Source organism: Coturnix japonica, chromosome 3, assembly GCF_001577835.2.
Source record: "Coturnix japonica isolate 7356 chromosome 3, Coturnix japonica 2.1, whole genome shotgun sequence".
Classification (NCBI taxonomy): Eukaryota; Metazoa; Chordata; class Aves; order Galliformes; family Phasianidae; genus Coturnix; species Coturnix japonica.
The window spans coordinates 31,750,187-31,768,505 of record NC_029518.1 but is presented as its reverse complement, the minus strand read 5'-3'; the positions used below and the strand labels follow the sequence as shown (position 1 = coordinate 31,768,505).

At 36.4% G+C, this 18,319-nt stretch overlaps 1 protein-coding gene and 1 long non-coding RNA gene across 13 annotated transcripts in view; both read right to left on the bottom strand.

Moving 5' to 3' along the window:
* The window catches only part of CEP170 (centrosomal protein 170), an 81,166-nt gene that overhangs the window by 14,026 nt on the left and 48,821 nt on the right, over positions 1-18,319 (bottom strand). For 6 of the 12 annotated variants that reach the window (XM_015857624.2, XM_015857634.2, XM_015857636.2 and 3 more), the window contains 5 exons: positions 13,103-13,229; positions 7,919-9,712; positions 4,863-4,913; positions 3,085-3,319; positions 491-668 (listed from right to left, as the gene is read on the bottom strand). In XM_015857624.2, coding sequence (XP_015713110.1) covers positions 491-668; positions 3,085-3,319; positions 4,863-4,913; positions 7,919-9,712; positions 13,103-13,229 — 2,385 coding nt within the window. The remainder of the gene's footprint in view (positions 1-490; positions 669-3,084; positions 3,320-4,862; positions 4,914-7,918; positions 9,713-13,102; positions 13,230-18,319) is intronic. The other 6 variants (XM_015857627.2, XM_015857631.2, XM_015857632.2 and 3 more) reach the window with 6 other exon arrangements.
* On the bottom strand, positions 1,096-3,078 carry LOC107311262. Its single transcript, XR_001553967.2, has 2 exons — positions 2,471-3,078; positions 1,096-1,232 (listed from the first exon to the last, which is right to left on the bottom strand). It is a non-coding gene; the product is annotated as an uncharacterized LOC107311262 (long non-coding RNA).

Below are 18,319 nucleotides of genomic sequence, written 5' to 3'. Positions count from 1 at the left end.
AGCACAATGCAAACTTATTTCAAGGCAGTTTTTACGACGTTATTAGGAAAGAAAATGTGAAGTTATTGTTAGCTGATTGATGGTGCCTATGCATTCCAGTTTTCAGAAGATTTAAGATTACCTGTGAAAAGAGGGGCTTTTTAAAATAGCTACATAAAGTATTGAATGTATACATAATACCTGTGTATGCTACTAGCACTTTTAAATGCACTTAGATACCACCCAAAGTATCTAAGGCTGAGGACAAGGAAGAAACATTAACCATCCTCTCCAATGCTTTGTGGAAAAAAAGAGACAGACAGATAGTATGCATTTGTGTGGTACTTTTTACAATCTGTGTTAACAGAATCATTTCTGCGTAGTTTATCAGAATGTAAAAGAACTTCAAATTAAAAATGAAGGTAGAGATCATGCATACAGGTTGGGTGGAAATAACTAAAAAAGGCTATGCAAAATGCTAAAAGCAAAAGAAATAAAGAAAAGAAAGAACCTTATGCATTTCTCCATGAAGATCTCCTACCTCTTCTCTAGTGTCTATGGCAGAGCCAGGGGTGGTGGCAGCAGTGCTTACTGTGGTACTGGGGGCAGTGCCTGATGAAGTCACTGAATCTATTTCTCCTGCTACATCGTTGATTTCCCGTGCGATGAGAGCCAGATCTTGACTGATCCTGGTAATAAAGACAGCATTACACTCTTGTAGACAAGTACAAACACAGCAGTAGAGTCCAGCCTGCCACCTTTCAGATGACGTTCCAGTTTTTGATGGTAGCTGTGTTATGAGGAGTGCGCTTTTCAGAACAGAAAGTGGATACACAGAAATACAACAGGAAATTCTTGACTGAAGCTCTTAATAATGTGCCTTAATAGAATAAGGTGGTAGAAAGCAACCTCAAGAGAATATTCTTGTTTTCTTCCTAGGATTCCCAGGCAGAGATGTGTACAACACATTTAGGTCCAACAGAGGAAGCACTGGAAATACTGTGAAAATACTGCACAGATGTCCCATGTAGACACCTTTAATTTATATTTCAGTTTATCTACTTAAAAGAACTTCAACAAGACCTCTTATTATCCAGCAGCCTTGAGGCTTGCTCAGATTGAACTGCTTACATGTCTAAAATTCATGACCAATACCTTAAATCCCCAAATTTAAGTGAGAAAACCTTGCCATTTAGAAATGCAAATGTATGATAGCACTATATAAATACATTGAACTTCTTAGCTGAAGGTTCCTTTGACTAATTACCACTTGAAGAGCTCTGAACTACTCCTGTCTTTCTCTGCACTTGCCTTTTTCTTTCTTCCACATCTCAACACAGCTCTACTCTGCATTTTGTTCAGCAGAATAATTAACATTCTTAATTATAGAGTCTGTGAAAAGTGTAAACTGGATCATTCTTGGAAGACCAGTTTAAAGAACATGATGGTAATGTGGAAAAAACAAAACGCTTGTCATATAATCTCAACTTCTCACAACACATTTATTCTAGGAGATACTTAAAACCTCCCCAGTCTGATCAGTCATTCAAATGATTTTAACAAAAACATCAACCCTCCCTCTCCTGTCCCCTCAAATCTCTTGCAAAGAAACTCTTAAACGTGTAAATAGAGCTTAACTCACAGAATTCTGCAAGAGTTGAATATTTTCATAGATGTGCACGTGTGAATGAATACTCACATATGCACAAATATAATTATATAAATATATCACATTTCTGACGTTAAAGTTCTTGTATTCATCTGTGTTCATGAGGGCACAGTATCACAGTATGAAAATTACATCTTTGAAGTTTCTAAGCCTCATACATTTTTGATTTTAATCATACCTTCTTCATATTCTTGTCCTTAACTTATAATTAAATTCATAACCTGTTAGTTTAAGGTGTTTCTCACAAATTACCAAGTCTGCCTTAAGTATTTTCCCTTTGCACAGACTACACTACAAAAAAATACTGAAAAATATTATGAAGAAGATGGGAAAAAAATAAATAGTTACTTACACTAAACTACACACAGTTCATCAGAGCTGTGAGATCACAGTGTAAGATAAATTAGACAAAAAAACAAGAAACACTTTTCTTGTTTAGGCTTTCAAACTAAGTTTTGTGAAAATGTTCAAAACTTGAACATAGTTTAATTTATTTTGTGCAAGCCACTCACATTGCCTGAGTATCGCATGACATGGGAACAATCAGTTACTTGAGTGTAGAAGTGACTGCCTTTCCATGGTTCATTTGAAGCATGGTGCTAATAGCAGTAACACAGAAACTGCGACACTAATCCCAGCGACTCATAAGAAATTAAATTTTGATGGTCACGTGTGATTTTAGATCACACAATATCTAACATGATCTAACGGTCTCCCAGAACTTACTTCCTCTCTGACAGGTACACACTCATCTGAAATTCTACCTATCAATGCAAACGTAATACAAAATCAGATACAACTCAAATATACCTCAATATATACCATCAAATATACCATTAGCAACCAACATTTCCACACAAAGTTCCTCCGCAAGTCCTATTAATGCAACCAGAAGTTGCATTCTGGGGTCTGGAAAAGACCTTAAAGATAATCAAGTCCAACCGTGTTCCAACCGCACCACCCTAACAACCCTCAGCTAAATGATGTCCCTGAGCACCACATCCAAACAGTTTTTAAACACATCCAGGCATGGTGATTCAACCACCTCCCCAGGGAGCCTACTTCAGTGCATAACAACCCTTTCTGTAAAGAAGTTTTTCCTAATATCCAACTGAAATTTATCCTTGTGCAACTTGAGGCCATTTCCCCTCACCCTGTCACCTGTCATCAGTGAGAAGAGACTAACGCCGCTCTCACTGTAAGCACCTTTGTAAGTCAGAAATAATCATCATATTCCATTACAAATATATGTGCAGGGAACACAAATGCTCTGCCAGTATCTCCTAAGAGGAATTTAAAACCACCCATTCAGTTAGAGAACCAAAACTAAGTAGAGTGATACAGATAATCTACCAGCTTACTTTCTCCTACATATGTACCATACAACTGGCTGGGTACAAATCTTTGTCATTTTGGTGGTGCTCCTTGAAACCAACCTTGCTATTTCTTCTCGGTGAGCAGTCCAATCACGTATGTAATCTTCCTGTTCTTTTATTCTGTGCTTGAAAGCATTGCTACTTTGAGTTGCTGTCCCCGTGCTCTGCAGTCGTGTGGTTTTCAGGGCTGGAGAGGTACGTAGACGGGTATGTTTAGGGGAATTACGGTTTGATCCGAATTCATCTTCTGAGGTGGAAGCATAATCTGTAGGAAAGCGCCTCCATCTTGCACTTACTAAATTAGTTTAATCATTAAAAAAGAATTATTATCTTTTGTAAGGAAAAAAACAAAATTATTTCAGTATTTTCATAAAAATACACAACTATTAATTGCCAATCCCCAGATATCTTACAGAAAGCTTTTTTTTTACTACATCTTAAAAAGAAAGCTACAGAAATTGTGTTAAATAATACTAATAAAACATAAATTAGATGCTCTTTGTATAATGATGAGTGAAATAACATGTAAAAGCCAGTAACTGTGCATGAGCTCAAGCAAACGTTATTAAAAAGAGGGGCCCAATTCATTAACATTTAAGTATATAATCAGCTTGCACTTTTTCTGCAGATTTTTTTTCCCATAAAGTTTCATTTAAGGTTTAAGTAGTGCACCAAAAAAAAAAAAAAAGACATGAAAGAAGGACTGAGCTGGCACCAAGCCTAGAACGCATGCTTACGTAAGGAAAGCATAAAAACCTTAGAAGATACAATTTAGCATAGATAAAAATACATCTAACACTGTGCCATAAAAATCAGCAGGCAGATCTCCAGAAACCTTAGAGCAAAATGCATGTAACTTTTCTCGTACGTAGCATGGCCATATTGCTGCAGACAGACTGAAGTAGAAGAGAACTGGAATTAAGTAGGAAGCTTTCTTCCCTCTAGGAATTAGTCAAGTCCAAAAAGTGTATTTCAGACATACTGTCCTCAAACATTTCCAGCAGGGAGAGAGATCACTCTAGTGTAAAGGAATGTTCATCACTGTGACCTGCTGAAGTCTCGCAGGGGATTTAATCCCCTAAACTCACTGATATCCATGAGGATCTATAATTACCGTAGACATTTTGTAAAGTGTGTGATCACCTTTTGGTAATTTAAAATAACAGATTCGATTTATTTGTAGTGGTTTTAAGATATCATAAAAAGAACCAGCATAGTAAAAATGAAGTTTTGGAGAGTCATTGTTAATTGTGAAACTATTTGTGGAATGCCTTGAATGATTATAATGCTTATAATATGACATCAATGTCATAAGCTTGCACCCCTTCCCTCATGTAAAGAATCAATTTTTTAATTGCTAATAACACAAACATTCTTGTGCAATTTTCCCAGGTTTAAATGTGGGCTTCAATTTGTGTCCAGCTCTACAATTTATTTATTATTTAATTATTATTATTCTAACTTTACTGAAAGAAAAAGATCTTCCCATTTACTTACTGCATTCCTTTTAGGGGTTTCAAGTTTGTTTTGATTAGGGAAATAGAACATAAGCAGAAAAAGCACATTTCCCCACCAATAGCATGCAAGTAACTTGTGACTGAAGTCCAAAGAGATTCATGAGTTGGGCCCACATTTCATTATCAAGTTTTGTTTAAATATTTTGTCTGAATTGCAATGAAATGCATCAAAATAAATATAAAATTGATCATAAAATCTCTCAAGTGAGCTAGTCCAGTAACTCAGCACTGTACAATGAGCATATGTAGTCATATATTCAAAAACTAAAGATTGAATGAGAAGTGAAATATCAGAAACAGATTTGATTTCTAGTACTCTACCACTGTAAGTTTCAACATCAGGATCTGGGTCTGGGAGAAGCTTGGGTTTCTCTGTGTACAAAATAGTGTTTTATCATGTTAATTTGCATTAAAACATTCAGATAAGAATCATTTGCTTAAATAAAATCTATTGATGAGATCAGTATTAATTCCTCTTTTTCCACACAGCACTGACTTGCACTTAGGAAAAATTCTTAAATTACACATTCATTCAAAAAAGAACTTTGCAAAAGCCTAAACATTCCAGAGAGACCATGTAATTGAAATAACATCAATAGCAGCTGTCTACATAGTGTGACAAAACCAATCTTAATAATTTATTATTACAATTGTTTTAATGTGGGAAAATTGTTAACAGCTGACAAATCTTGTTGGTGACTACTGCATGAAAACACAGTGTGCTGACAACACTGTAATTTGGCAAATAATTTTGTGATCTTACTTTCAAGATTTGGGGACAGATATCAAAATACCCTATACCAATCCCTACTCCTTATCCCTTCCCTATCTCCTATCCCATCAGTTCTCATTGATGCATTGCCTTCTCAGACATTGCCTGTATCAAAGATCCTGACACCTGGTCCCCAGCACTGCAAAAATGATAAAGATCAGATAAGGGTCGTTTTCTCTCCACGCTCCAACCCTTTTCTTTTTCTTTCAGGGATACCTCAGCAACTTAGACAAACCTATCTGCTAATTATTTGCAATGACAGCTCAGTCAGAAAACTGGCAGCGCTGCCAACACCAGCTGCTCACCAAGGTCTCCCTGCTTTAAAACAATGCAGAATTTTACAGTTGCAGTTGGCATTCATGCACTAAGTCTGTCCCCACAGCTCTTTCTTCCCAACATGTGGCTCTTCCTGTAACACCATCTACAATTTTCCTCCACAAATCTGTCTTCCAAGATTTTACTGATCACCCTATTTTTTGATGATTGAGTGCCTTGATTAAATCTTTTATTGCTTGTGCTATACACAGAATGATTAATTTTGGTTTGGTTTTTCCCAGGGCTCTCAGTTATCCTGCTTCCTGCCATGGGAACACCCCAGCAAATACTTCAATGATGATAATTCTCATCCAAGACATTCCATTTATCTGCTTGCCCTTTCATTTAAAAGCAAGCAATGTTTTTCTGTATGAAGGCTTTAAAAAGTTTCTGGAAACTACAGACTCGCTCACAGCTCTGACAATTTTAATGCTAATACCTCACAATTCATCCATATATACACAAAGTAGTTAAAAAAAATCCAATCAGTGAAGTCTTTTTCTCCCCACTTTTGCAGGCACTTACGTCTGAACATTGAGAGATTTGCAAAATGTGAAAATAATTTTCTCTTAATTAGACTGAATCTAAGAAGCACGATTCCAATACCAATATTTTCATGATTTACAGTGCTGTAATGCTAACTGCTCTGATGCAGGCAACAATCTTAACACTTCAATCACAACTAATGCACTGGTTAAAAAACAAAAACAAAAAACAAAACCTAAAGAACTAATTTCCTGGTAATAGTAAAGCATTTTCCAGTATTTCTTGGTACAGGCAAACAAGACAATAAACAATAATTATGCTTGAATCAAATCTGCCTGGAGGCAAATACACTCAAACACTTTGAGGTACTTTTGCCAGACATTTTGTTAGTAACTTTAAGAGCACAACAAAAAATTTAAGTGAACATTAAGTTGACATTTCTAGAAACAAAATTATGTTTTTTGGATCTAAAATCTGCTGCTGCATTACATTTGTATATACTGCACACAAATAATACATTCAAATTAAACATTTTATTTAAAATGGGGAAAATGAGAGTGTTGTTATTAGTAACTTGAGATGTTATCATCATCTTAAAAATGCCAATGAGAAAATGGAGTTGAGGCATGTGTAGGCGGCACATCTATGACATACAAGAAACAGAAGGGTTGTAGGAAATATACCTAAATAAATAAATAAGCATATTCTAAATAGGAGGCGGTGCATTGCAAATATAATCTCAGTGGAAACACTCAGCACAGGAATTAAGAAAGCTATTGTGATTTATCTTTTTCTTAGATTGCTCATTGGCTTCAAATACAGTCAATGGCAATTCAAAAAGCAAGGAGTCACCAATTAAAAATATCCATTTCATGTGGTAGATATCACTTAGAATCACCACATTTCAACTTTGGTTGATTTAATATTTCTGTTGGATAAAAAGCTAGCAGCTTTTCACTCTGTTTGTATTTAAAGCACTGTGTTGGCTTCTAACAATAGCAGGTTAAAATTAATCAACTCACTGGATTTTTTTTTTTCATCCACACGTAAGATAAATTACAGTAGATGAGCTACTATACAAAGGAAGATAAATATGATTTGGAAATCATGACGAAATCAGAAATTGACATGACTTAGATGAGAGAACAGAAACTATTCTAAGACAAGGTAAATGTAATATGAATTGCTTAACTTTAGCGCGCTTAGTTAGGTAGTGTTTGTGTTTAATTTTCCCTTTGTTACTTCTTTGTCATTATCCATAGTGAACAAATCTCGCTGCTGTGGTTTTAGAAGCTAATTTTAAATTATGAATAAGAATATCCTAAAAACTTCTTGGTGTGTTCCCTTAAGGAACACTTAGTGTATGTCAGGCTGGTAAATATACTTGAACTAACACTGTGTATTCTATGTAGTAAAAACATTGCTGACCTTCTAAACATTTACAGCTACGGCTTAAGCTGAGAGATTCCACTCTCATGCAAATCAGTGCTGCCACACTCAAATACCTCAGCGCAATTGACTTCCAGTTAGACAAACATAATTTTATATACATATACACACACGCATATCTCCATCCAAGAAGTTAAAGGATTAAAATTTCTTGTCTTTGTGACTTTAAGTGAGAAACATCCAAAAGCATCACCAAGAAAGTCTCCTACTTGAAAGAGAAAGATTGAGTCAACTAAAACTCAACAGTTTGCTGAGAACAGTACCTTAAAAGTAAGTAAATAGATTACCCACATATCAAATACATATACGTATATATAGTACTGTAGAAGACTAGTTCAAATAATCAGAGACGTACCTGAGGGAGAATTATGAGCTGAAGCCAAAGATTTGGATTTTGAATCTGAAAGTCGAGAAATGCTATTGGCTCGAGTTCTAGCAGAAACTTTACTAGCTTCTGCTGATGTCAACCTTGTACTTCTGATAATAGCTTCTGGAGTACGACATGAAGCAGTGCTTCTGGTTATTGTTGCTTCTGAATCACTACGTGCTGATAAAGAGCCAAGTCGAGTTCTGCGGGGCTGAGCAAGTAAGTCTATTCTGGAAATACTCCTCCTCCCTGACGGAGGTTTTGATGTAGAACTTGTAGTGGACACTTCAGAAGCCACTGAAGCTTTATCAGCATCAGCAAGCTCGCTATCTGAGGCTTCACCAAGTCGTGCTCTGCGCAGAAGAGAAGTCCTTGTAGGACGAGGTCTTGGAAGAGTGGTAGATTTACTAGATTGTCCAAGTACGACAGGAGAGCCTTTTGATTTAGCTGACTTCCCTTCCATTTTAGAATGCAAAAGTTCATCTGCTGAGGCAAAAGGAACTCTTCCATGTGATTTGCCAGAGTAGGTTTCCTGGTCAGATGATAAGATATCGGAAATGGCAGAATGAGGTACACTAGACGTTTGGTCATCATCTGTCAAGTCTACTGATGGTTGTCTCATCCTTCCACTGGATTGCACTGATTTGCGAGCATCAGATTTGGATCCACTATCTGAAGACCGACTCTTAGTTTTCTTCTCCATTTTTTCTCTGGCACTTGTTGCAGAAGATTTTACAACATCCTTCGAAGGGGAACCAGAGGAACATCTATCTTTATATAAGGTTGTAAAACTCTTGCGTTTCTGCGTGGATTTCCTTTCACTGTCACCAGTAACGAGACTGATTGTGCTGGCTGTATCTACATCTGATTCTGGTGATATGGAATTATCTCTGTTATAGCTAGGAGTCTCAGGACCTTCATCAGTTTTACTTTCTTCACGCAATTTAGCTTCAAGGAAAGCCATTACAGCTTCAGTGTCTTTCAAAATGAGCGTTGTATCTAGACTGGAATCAGTGTCCATTGAATCACTCCTGTCACGTATTCTGTTTGCAGATGCTAAAGGGGCAGCAGATCCACTTTGCTTATTAATGTGAGGAATAAGCTCTATGGGTATATTTGTGCTAGGCTTATCTATAGTAAAACTGCCTTGCCTCACTAACGGTTTTGAAGATTCCTTTTTTTCTCCTGATGCTTTAGGACTTTGTCCTCTAATACTTTCTTCATTTCTTCTTTTTCCCTCACTCTGTGCTAACTTCATTGCTGCCTTATCATGCCCAGGAGCTTTGTCTGGAATATCCCAAGTTTTGCGTGGCACAGCAATCTCCTCCTTATCTTTCTCAACTAGGTTTGTAGCAGATTTTGAGGGTGTCCACTGTCCCTGCTCCTTTCGTTCTTGTTGAATTTTTGCTAAAGCTTGTTTCACCACAGAAGTTTCTCTGCCAGTTTCAGCTCTCTCTTTACTGGAAGAACTAGAGGAAGAAAAAACTTTCTCTCCTGTTGCTTTGGGTGAAAGGCCATTCACTGTTCTGCTTGACTTAGCTATACTTCTGCTGTCAGTATCTGAGGTATGAGCTGGAGTTTCTTTCTCTTGAAGCTCAGTGTCCTGCTTTTCACCAATTTCTGATCTCTGATAAGATGTACTTTTTGTTCTGGAGCCTTCACTCATTTTCTCCTCCTTGGGAGGCTGTGGAAGCGTCCTTCTCCTTCGCTCACCTTGGCTAGTCACAGAAGTAGCTGAACCAGCGCTTCTGATGGAAATACCAGACTCACTGATATCTGTGTCTAATAATGAAAAAGAAAATATAGCTAAGAATTAATTCAGTATCAAGCTAAACACAAACATTAAATTAAGACAGCATAACACTACTCAAACAACATAAAACTGTGAAATGTCTCTGGAGCAACTGAGGGCAGCTCTGAAAGTAGTGTCTCCTGCTTTATTATGTTGGCCCACGACGTCAGAGGCAGATGATGGTGGCATGACAGTAGAGGGTGAACCTTCCTGCCAGTATCCCATTATATTTTGTTCTTGTCTGACCGATGGCAACAGAGGGGCAGTCTGACACAAAGGCATCTGATGTGGAAGTGGATGAAGCCAAAGTGTGGAACTGAATTCCTCCATGCAGAAAATATGGCACCCACTGACATTTATTGATGCTTGCTGAACACTTCTGGAGACCAAACAGTGGATGTGATCACAGTGAGGTGGTGAGTGTGCATTTCAGCAGTGCCAACAGCAGTTCACCTCCACTGGTGCATATTTTTATGAGCATGACATGCACGGTCTTGATCATCACCAGTGAAAATTCAGAGGTTACAGTGGTGTCTATGTTAAAAAATATATATAGACATACATTTGTTGTTCCACGAGAATAAGGTGTCCCTCGCTGCAAGAACTCTCTAATCCCTTAATTGAATATTATCAATTACACAGTATGTGTGCAGTAGTATGTATAAAACTACTACAATAAATCAAATAATTACTTACCTTCTGCCTTCCTAATTTTTATTTTTGCTTTGTACAGTGTCACACCTTAGAAAAAGGCAGCAAAACAACTTGCACATTTTTCTTGTATAACCTGTGTTAGGACATTCACTTGGAAAAGTGTGATATATCATTGAAATCTAAACATTTCTGGATGATTTTTCTTGGGAACTGTCACACTTGTAAATTAAAAAATATATTGAAGGTTCAACAAAAATCAATCAGCATAACTGATATCTGTGAAGACAGAATTATCCCAGATGTACCTAAAAGGTCAATTTATTTATTTACTTATTTTATTCAGATATCTAGACACTAAAAAGACTTTAGCAGTAGAGGTGTGGAGTGACTCAGCATTGTTGATGGCAATATACACGCCACTGGAAGTTTAACTACTAACATTTCTGAAGAAAATGCAGGCATCTGAGCCAATAAAGCAGACTGTGAATTGTTCTGTGGACATACACATTAAATACAAGTTTCATTTTTGGATCTTAAGCGTTTCAGAATTCTTGCAGTATAGATGCATATTACAGTTGTTAGTTCACTTAAATCAAAGTTCTCATACTGGCAAACAAAGCATTCATCCCTTCAATTTAAATGAATCAAAATACTACAACGTGTTCCCCAGCTTGCTAGTTAACTGTCCAAAGGATCAGTCTCATCACACCATCATTTTAAGTACTTTTATACAGACACACACACACACATTCACACCAGATGCTTCCAAGTAGTATAGAATTTACTCAATTTCCATTATTCTGTGCAGAAGATACATCAAATGATTTAATTTCCCCCCTTTCCATATACTTGATATCCTAAAGAACAACATATTGAAAGTTCGAACTCTACAAGGGGTAGAAAAGCTCAAAGAGAAGCAGCAGTCACTTGTAAGAATTCTTTCATGCACTGACACAGACATTTACACTACACAACATCAAAGGCAAAATTTCTTTGAAAACAATACAATGAGGCTCTGAAATCGGAAGTTTTTTTATTGTTTGCTTTAATATATGGCCTCGCATGTTATCTTTTAAAACCATGCCATTTACTTAAAAAGAAAGTAATAAGAAAAATAACTACAAATGATTAAATTATTTAAAAGTTATTTAATTAAACATACTTACATATACAGTATCATCTGCTGAATACAAGCCTGAACAGAGCTTCAGTTAGTAAACAGTACTACGTAATGTTTTTTTTCTTTTTTTTAATACAATATTTAAGATATTAACCCAACCTTAGGATTAAAATTAATTTCCTTTGTCTTCCATTCTTCATATTAGAACAACACACAGAATGAAAAGCTAACTCTTTTGTGGAGAAGCTAACTGGCTTTTTTCTAATATAGAATAAATTGTATGGATAAGGTCTCTATAAACACAAAGTATGCAAATTCATTTATCAGCGTTAACTTAAATATGAAGGCAGCAAAATAAATCTGCAACAAATGTACCTAAGAAAGGTATACATAAGTTACAACTAAATCAAGATGCCCAGGCCAAGCAGAAAGAATTTCAAAGGAAAAAAAAAAATCACTATGGGATTCAAGATAAACCAACTCAAACAATGGTTCAGTTCACATAACCCAGGCCTGGAACCAAGAAACCTATAATTTGTACAGTAAAATATGGATACGATATCGTTTTGTTTTTTTTCCTTTTAAAGAAGTCATTATTTACCACATCTGCAATGCAAACTTGATAACTATTTTGAAGAAATCTCTGCTGCTATGCTTTTACACTTGTTTGAGGACTCAAGGAGTGTGCGCAGTGAGGAACAAACCAACTAAATTGTCCACCTCCCCCTGCTCTCTCCTTCCCCAATAAAAATCCCAACAACAAAAAAAAAAAAAACAGAAAACTGAGTAACAGGGAAGCTTAAGCTTGCTCTGAAGAAGCCTGCCTGCTGGGCAGAGGGCTGAAATCAAGTTTCCAGACTTAGCAAGGAGAAAATTACGGGATTCCAATCTGAACGCAGTGAAGACTTAGTTTTATCATTTTGAAAATGCATTCTTCTGAGAGACTAACTTAAAGGTCAAAGATGTAGCTTGATTTGAAATTGTAACAGAAATACGGATTCTTGAGAATCTGAAGAAAACCAGCAGCTATAACAAAGAAAGTAGAGAACATACATTATTCTCCTGAATGTAACTCCATGAAAAAAAACAAGTTATTAGAAAGACAAGTAATTAATTATACTCACCAATATCTAACAAGAGGTTATGGGACAAGTTCTGTAGGTGGTAGTGAGTCTTCTGAAGTGAGGTACACAGAAAAGCATTTCTAATTTTAAAACACTTTTTTTTTTTTTCACATTTTAAAAATCTTTTAAACTTTGTTGTGAATTTCAGAGTCAACTGGAATAAGAGGAAATGCTGGAACTGCAGGACAGAAACATAACTAGTGGTAGACTGACAGCTGGTTACTTCTCAATTTCTTAACAGCATTCTCCATTCAGAATGTGGAAAGCATGGAAATGAAACCCCTGTGTAATCAATTTGGCAACAAAGAGCTATTTTAACTCATGATTTACAGAAGAAAATCAAGTAACTACTTTGCCAGATACAGTAGCTTCTACCTCAGCATGTAAAAATCAGCATTAGAAGTGCACTAGATTGTTCTGCTGCATCAACATTTCAGAGGTTTCTTCATCAGAAGATATGACAAAAAGAACTGTTTTATTACCATTTTCTAATGGTGCAGGAACAGGAGACTCCAATCTGATATCATCTTGGTCGTGACGTGTGTGATTGGCAGCCAAACTAGCCCACTGCGATACCCAACGTTTACTTCCAGGGGCAACAGAACCTTCCTAAGGAAGAGAAAAAAGTAGAAAGATGACAACAGTCTGATAAAAGTCATGTTCTCATTCCAGGTTTACCTGGATTAGAAACGTCAGACACTATCTTCCTGGAGGAAACTCAAAATGAAGTTTACTTCAATACATTTTAGATCTACCTTTTCTAGAACATGAACATAAATGACTCTATATACACCTTCAAAATCAATAAACAGTATTTTCTCATGCTATGAAATTGTAAACATCAGAACCTATAGAAAATACATTACAACGTGCCTGCTTCAAAAAAGAGCAGGGAAGAAACACTGTGGGTAGGGGTGTGGGCAAGAATTAACAATGAGCTTCAAGGAGATACACGGGTTACATTTTACCAGTTTAGAAGATGCCTTGTCGAGATACATTGTATTTACTTCAGTACAAAAAGAATTCCTTAAGGACTGAAAGGGAAAGAGAAATTGTGACGGAAAGAACAAATAATTTGTCCTGCCTAAATGATGAAAGAAGGAAAGATTTATACCATCATACTGGCTAACAGGTAGTCAATGCAATCACTATCTGATTATTTTTTTTCCTACAGCTGACCTGAAAAGGAAACTGACATGCTTTCCCAATAGAAAAGCCTTTTGAAACTGTGACCAGTTTTAAAATGAATGAAAGTAAATATAAAACTCAAACCACCTCCATGCTCTATTCTTACAGTACGATAAGCACTTATTTGCCAAATACAGATTTTAAATATAACTTAGATTACTGTTTTATCCAATATATTAGAATTTCTCTTGTTCCTCCAAAGACAGCAGACAACTATGGATGTATACATGCATACATGGGCAGAATGCTAATGAAGGCTTGAAACATTTTCTAGTTTAAATAGTCTCATCTACGGGACTCAAACCAAAATACTGGAAATGAAAAAAGTCACTGTCCACAGCACTAAGGGAATTACATAACTATAGGCAAGTCAAATCAGAAATCGCAATTCAAGATCAACGGAAGAAATGGGAAGGACATGAAGATATGTGTAACTTGATTCTAAAGAGAACGTGAAGCAACTAATTCAGAGTTTACCTGAAGCTCTGCTTGATGCTGATATTAAAAATGTAGACTTCTGTTTAATTTATTGGGCACTCTGGGATTCTAATCTTTGATCAGGAATTAATGGTATAAATTCTACGACATTAATTCAGTAAAAATGGGAAGCTGAAAAGGTGTCCCGTAATGTACAAGAACCTCTTTTAAATTAAGCTACTTAGCTAATTAAGAACAACTTGAATTTAAATTCCTGAATGTCTCTTAATCATATGCGTGACTTTAATTAATGCAAACAAAAGCACTGTGAATCTAGTTAAGTTTGTTACAAAAGTATTATGCTGGAGATGTATCAAATCACTTCCAAGAACTACCACAGAAATGTCCACATTCTGAAATAATTTCTTAGAATCAAAATGTTACAAAATTCAAATCTAACAACACTGAAGTAATGCAATTCAATGTTTCAGTTATTTATAATCATTTCTGAACATGATGTAAGGAAGATTGCCAGGAAGAATCGTTTAACAAAAAACACGCAAAAACAAGCAGCATTTAGGCACTGACAACAAAAAGAATTCCTATTGCTGATACCTTTTTTCATCTCTTAAATCTCTAAACTACTTCTGGTTTGTTTCTCTGTCCCCACTAAAGCAATTAATTACAGCCTAAACCAGATATGACAGTAGTCCTACTTATCTTTGCTATTGTGTTTGTATTTCATCTAAGCAACTGCACTGATATGATTTCCAAAAACTAATCAGTAATCTGAATTGCATTTTGCAGGGAAGTATAAAGATTTTGCAAATCAATGGTAACACTGTTAAAAAAACATTTCTTACAAAGCAGTGGATGCAAACGTGTGTTTTGTCAATTTTCTATATATAGAAGCATAAGCAACAAAGCTATGAAGTTCCTTTTACTACTAGTTAAAAAAAAAGGATATTTTAATCCCTGTCTTTTATTAAAAGCAATATGTAGCTCCATAATATAATCTAACATATCCAGATGTGAAATGTTCATATAGCATTAAAAATCTCACATCCAGTCATCCTAATTTTCTCCTTATAATCCATGCATCTTACAGGCTTTCAATAAGCAGTCCTCTAAGTCTTCCCTTAAGACCAAGAGCCTTTCAGAAGTGCCAGGCTGACAAAAGAAGACCAACATTTTAACTCTGTGTTGAATCTGCTTTCCTTTATTAGAAATCAAAATTCAAACTAAATCTGAGTGATACATCCACAGAAAAAATACTCATGGATTTATGAAATGTATTATTCAGCCTGAAGATACAGAGCTTCCATCTGTGTATCTGAAAAAAGACACAGCAGAAGCACAACGCCTAAAAGTATCCTCGCTACTTGGCATGTCAGAGCACTATAATAATTTCAAAAAAATTTCAGTAAATAGAAACCAAATAAGTTTTTTTAGATACATATTCCAGTCACCTCAAGTTCTAAATATTTGACTATGCCATCTTTTCAAACATTTAAGAGACACCTTGAAAGTCTTTTTGTGCCTCTCCCTTCTTCTGTTTCTGAACCATATTTCTCTGTGAGTGCTGATTTTTTTCCCCCAAGTTTATATCCTTTACTCATAGACAACGTTTCCATAGTTCTTCATGGAACAACATTGATATGCATAGAATCATAGAATCACAAGGTTGGGAAAGACCTACAAGATCATCTAGTCCAACCATCCTCCCATTACCATTGCCACCACAAACCACTAAACCGTATCTTGTAGCTCCTCATCCAGATGCCTCTTGGACACTGCCAGGGACAGAGACTCCACCACCTCCCTGAGCAGCATTCCCGTGCCTAACCACTCTCTGAGAGAAAAAGTTTTTCCTTATGTCTAATCTAAACTTTTTCTGGTACAACTTAAGACCATTTATTCAGGTCCTGTTTGTTGCCTGGCAGAAGAGGCCAACCCTCCCCCCTTTCATCACAATCTCCCTTCAGGAAGTTGTAGAGTGCAATGAGATCTCCCCTGAGCCTCCTCTTCTCCAGGCTAAACAGTCCTGGCTCCCTGGCTCCCTCATAAGGCCTGTGCTCCAGACCCCTCACCAGTTTTGTTGCCCTTCTCTGGACACATTCCAGGGCTTTGACATCTTTCCTGTAGTGAGGAGCCCCAAACTGAACACAGTACTCAAGATATGGCCATCTGGTCCCATGGACTTGTAGCAGTCCAGGTGGAAGAGGAGCTCTTTAACCGTCTCCATCTGAATCAATGAGGGTGTATTTTGCGTTCCACCACAGACTTTCAGATCAGGGCATAAAGTGCCCTGAGGACAACTGTTCTGCCCATTAAAGGCAGATGTAAAGAAGGCATTGAGGACCTCAGCCTTCTCCTTATCCCCAGTGGCCACATTCCCCGCTGCATCAAGTAAGGGGTGGATATTTTCCTTGGTTCTCCTCTTACCACTGATATATTTGTAAAAGGATTTTTTATTCTCTTTTACTGTAGTGGCCAATCTAAATTCGAGTCGGGCTTTTGCCTTCCTAACTTCCTCCCTGCATACCTCAGCAACTTATGGTGCATCACAATAGTTCTTTTTTCCTTCTGTTGCATTTACTATACTTACACAGCAAAATCCAGCAACCACATCCACGTCAGCTACCACATATCTGAAGTAAATGAATTGTATCAATTTGTTCTTGTAATGTGCATCTCTATTCCCTTAATAATGTGAGTAAACCTCTTTGTTCCTTCTCTACTTTTGAATTCTCCTTTCCTAAACAAGCACAGTAACAAGTCCCTTGCCAATGTTCTGGAGATTCACTGCCATCTCCCATCACGGTGCCAAGATTTCCTATTTCTGCTGTTAATGCATTGCCCAGTGCTTGCCTTTTCACAGCCATAGGACACTGCTAACATAATCATCCTACGTTTAATCATAGCTTCTAATTTCAAACAAGAAGCCAATATCAAACTTCATACTCAATGGTTTCTCTACAGAAGGATATGAAATTAGTGTAATTAGAATAGACAAACAAAAGGACATAAAGCCTCTGAATAGACATGGCTCTTCTCCAGCTTTAAGGAGCAACACAGCAAATATTTACATGAAGTTATTTTGTGTTTGCAGTATCAGCACTTCAACAGCAAAGACATGAAACGGGTGTTCAAAACAAGGAACACTGTAAATAGCAAAATAAAAAAGTATTTCCTTAACAAGCACATCAAAACCAACATTGATACATTATGTCCATGATTTAAGAACAATAGCTAGCATAAAGTGAGAACTGGTCACTGAAAATTAAATGCAAGCCAGGTGGACGTATGCTCAAAAGACTGCATTAGTTTTATGAAATAAGCTCATATAATCAGAACTTAACAGCAAAAATTACTCTCTTTGTTCGCTATCATTTAACTTTTGTTCTTTCTTCAGCTTATAATATAAAAAATAAAAATGTTTAAATATTTTAGATATATGAACACAGTGTTTTTACTGTCTAATCTATAATTGTGAAAAGGCAAATGCATGCAGGCTTAGTGCAACTGTGGTAAGACATTTACTCTGCGTTTCATCTGCTCTCCTGACATACAAAACTTTAGAGAATCAAAGCTCATCACATCAAAGCAAAAAGTGAGACTTCCTTTGTAAAAGAAGTGAATTCTATTCTCTTCAAAGCGAGCTATTTATAACCCGGTCTGTAAAGTCAACATATCTAAGCTCAGAACAATCTCTCAACCCCTAAATGTTTTTATAAAACATTAATTTCCCTAGACATCATTTCTGAGTTACAAAACTGTAATCTCTTTTTCTATGTCAAACATCTTATGATTTCATCTGTTTCTTCAAAATATCTACAGGCACAGCCATGATGGGCAAAGAATACAAGCCTGGAACAGCGAGCTACCCCAATATCACTTGACTGTTTAGTCAAGACCTTCAATAACGTTTATTCACTTAAAGGATCTGCAGCTCAGTAACAAAGTAGGTTTACCAAAAAGAGCAAGCAGAAAAGCTCAGCTGTGATGAAAATATGGTGCTCATGTACTCAGCAAATCAAACACACTTGCCTTTCCCTTTTCCAGTAATAACAGTCTGTTTTGGTAAAAACGAC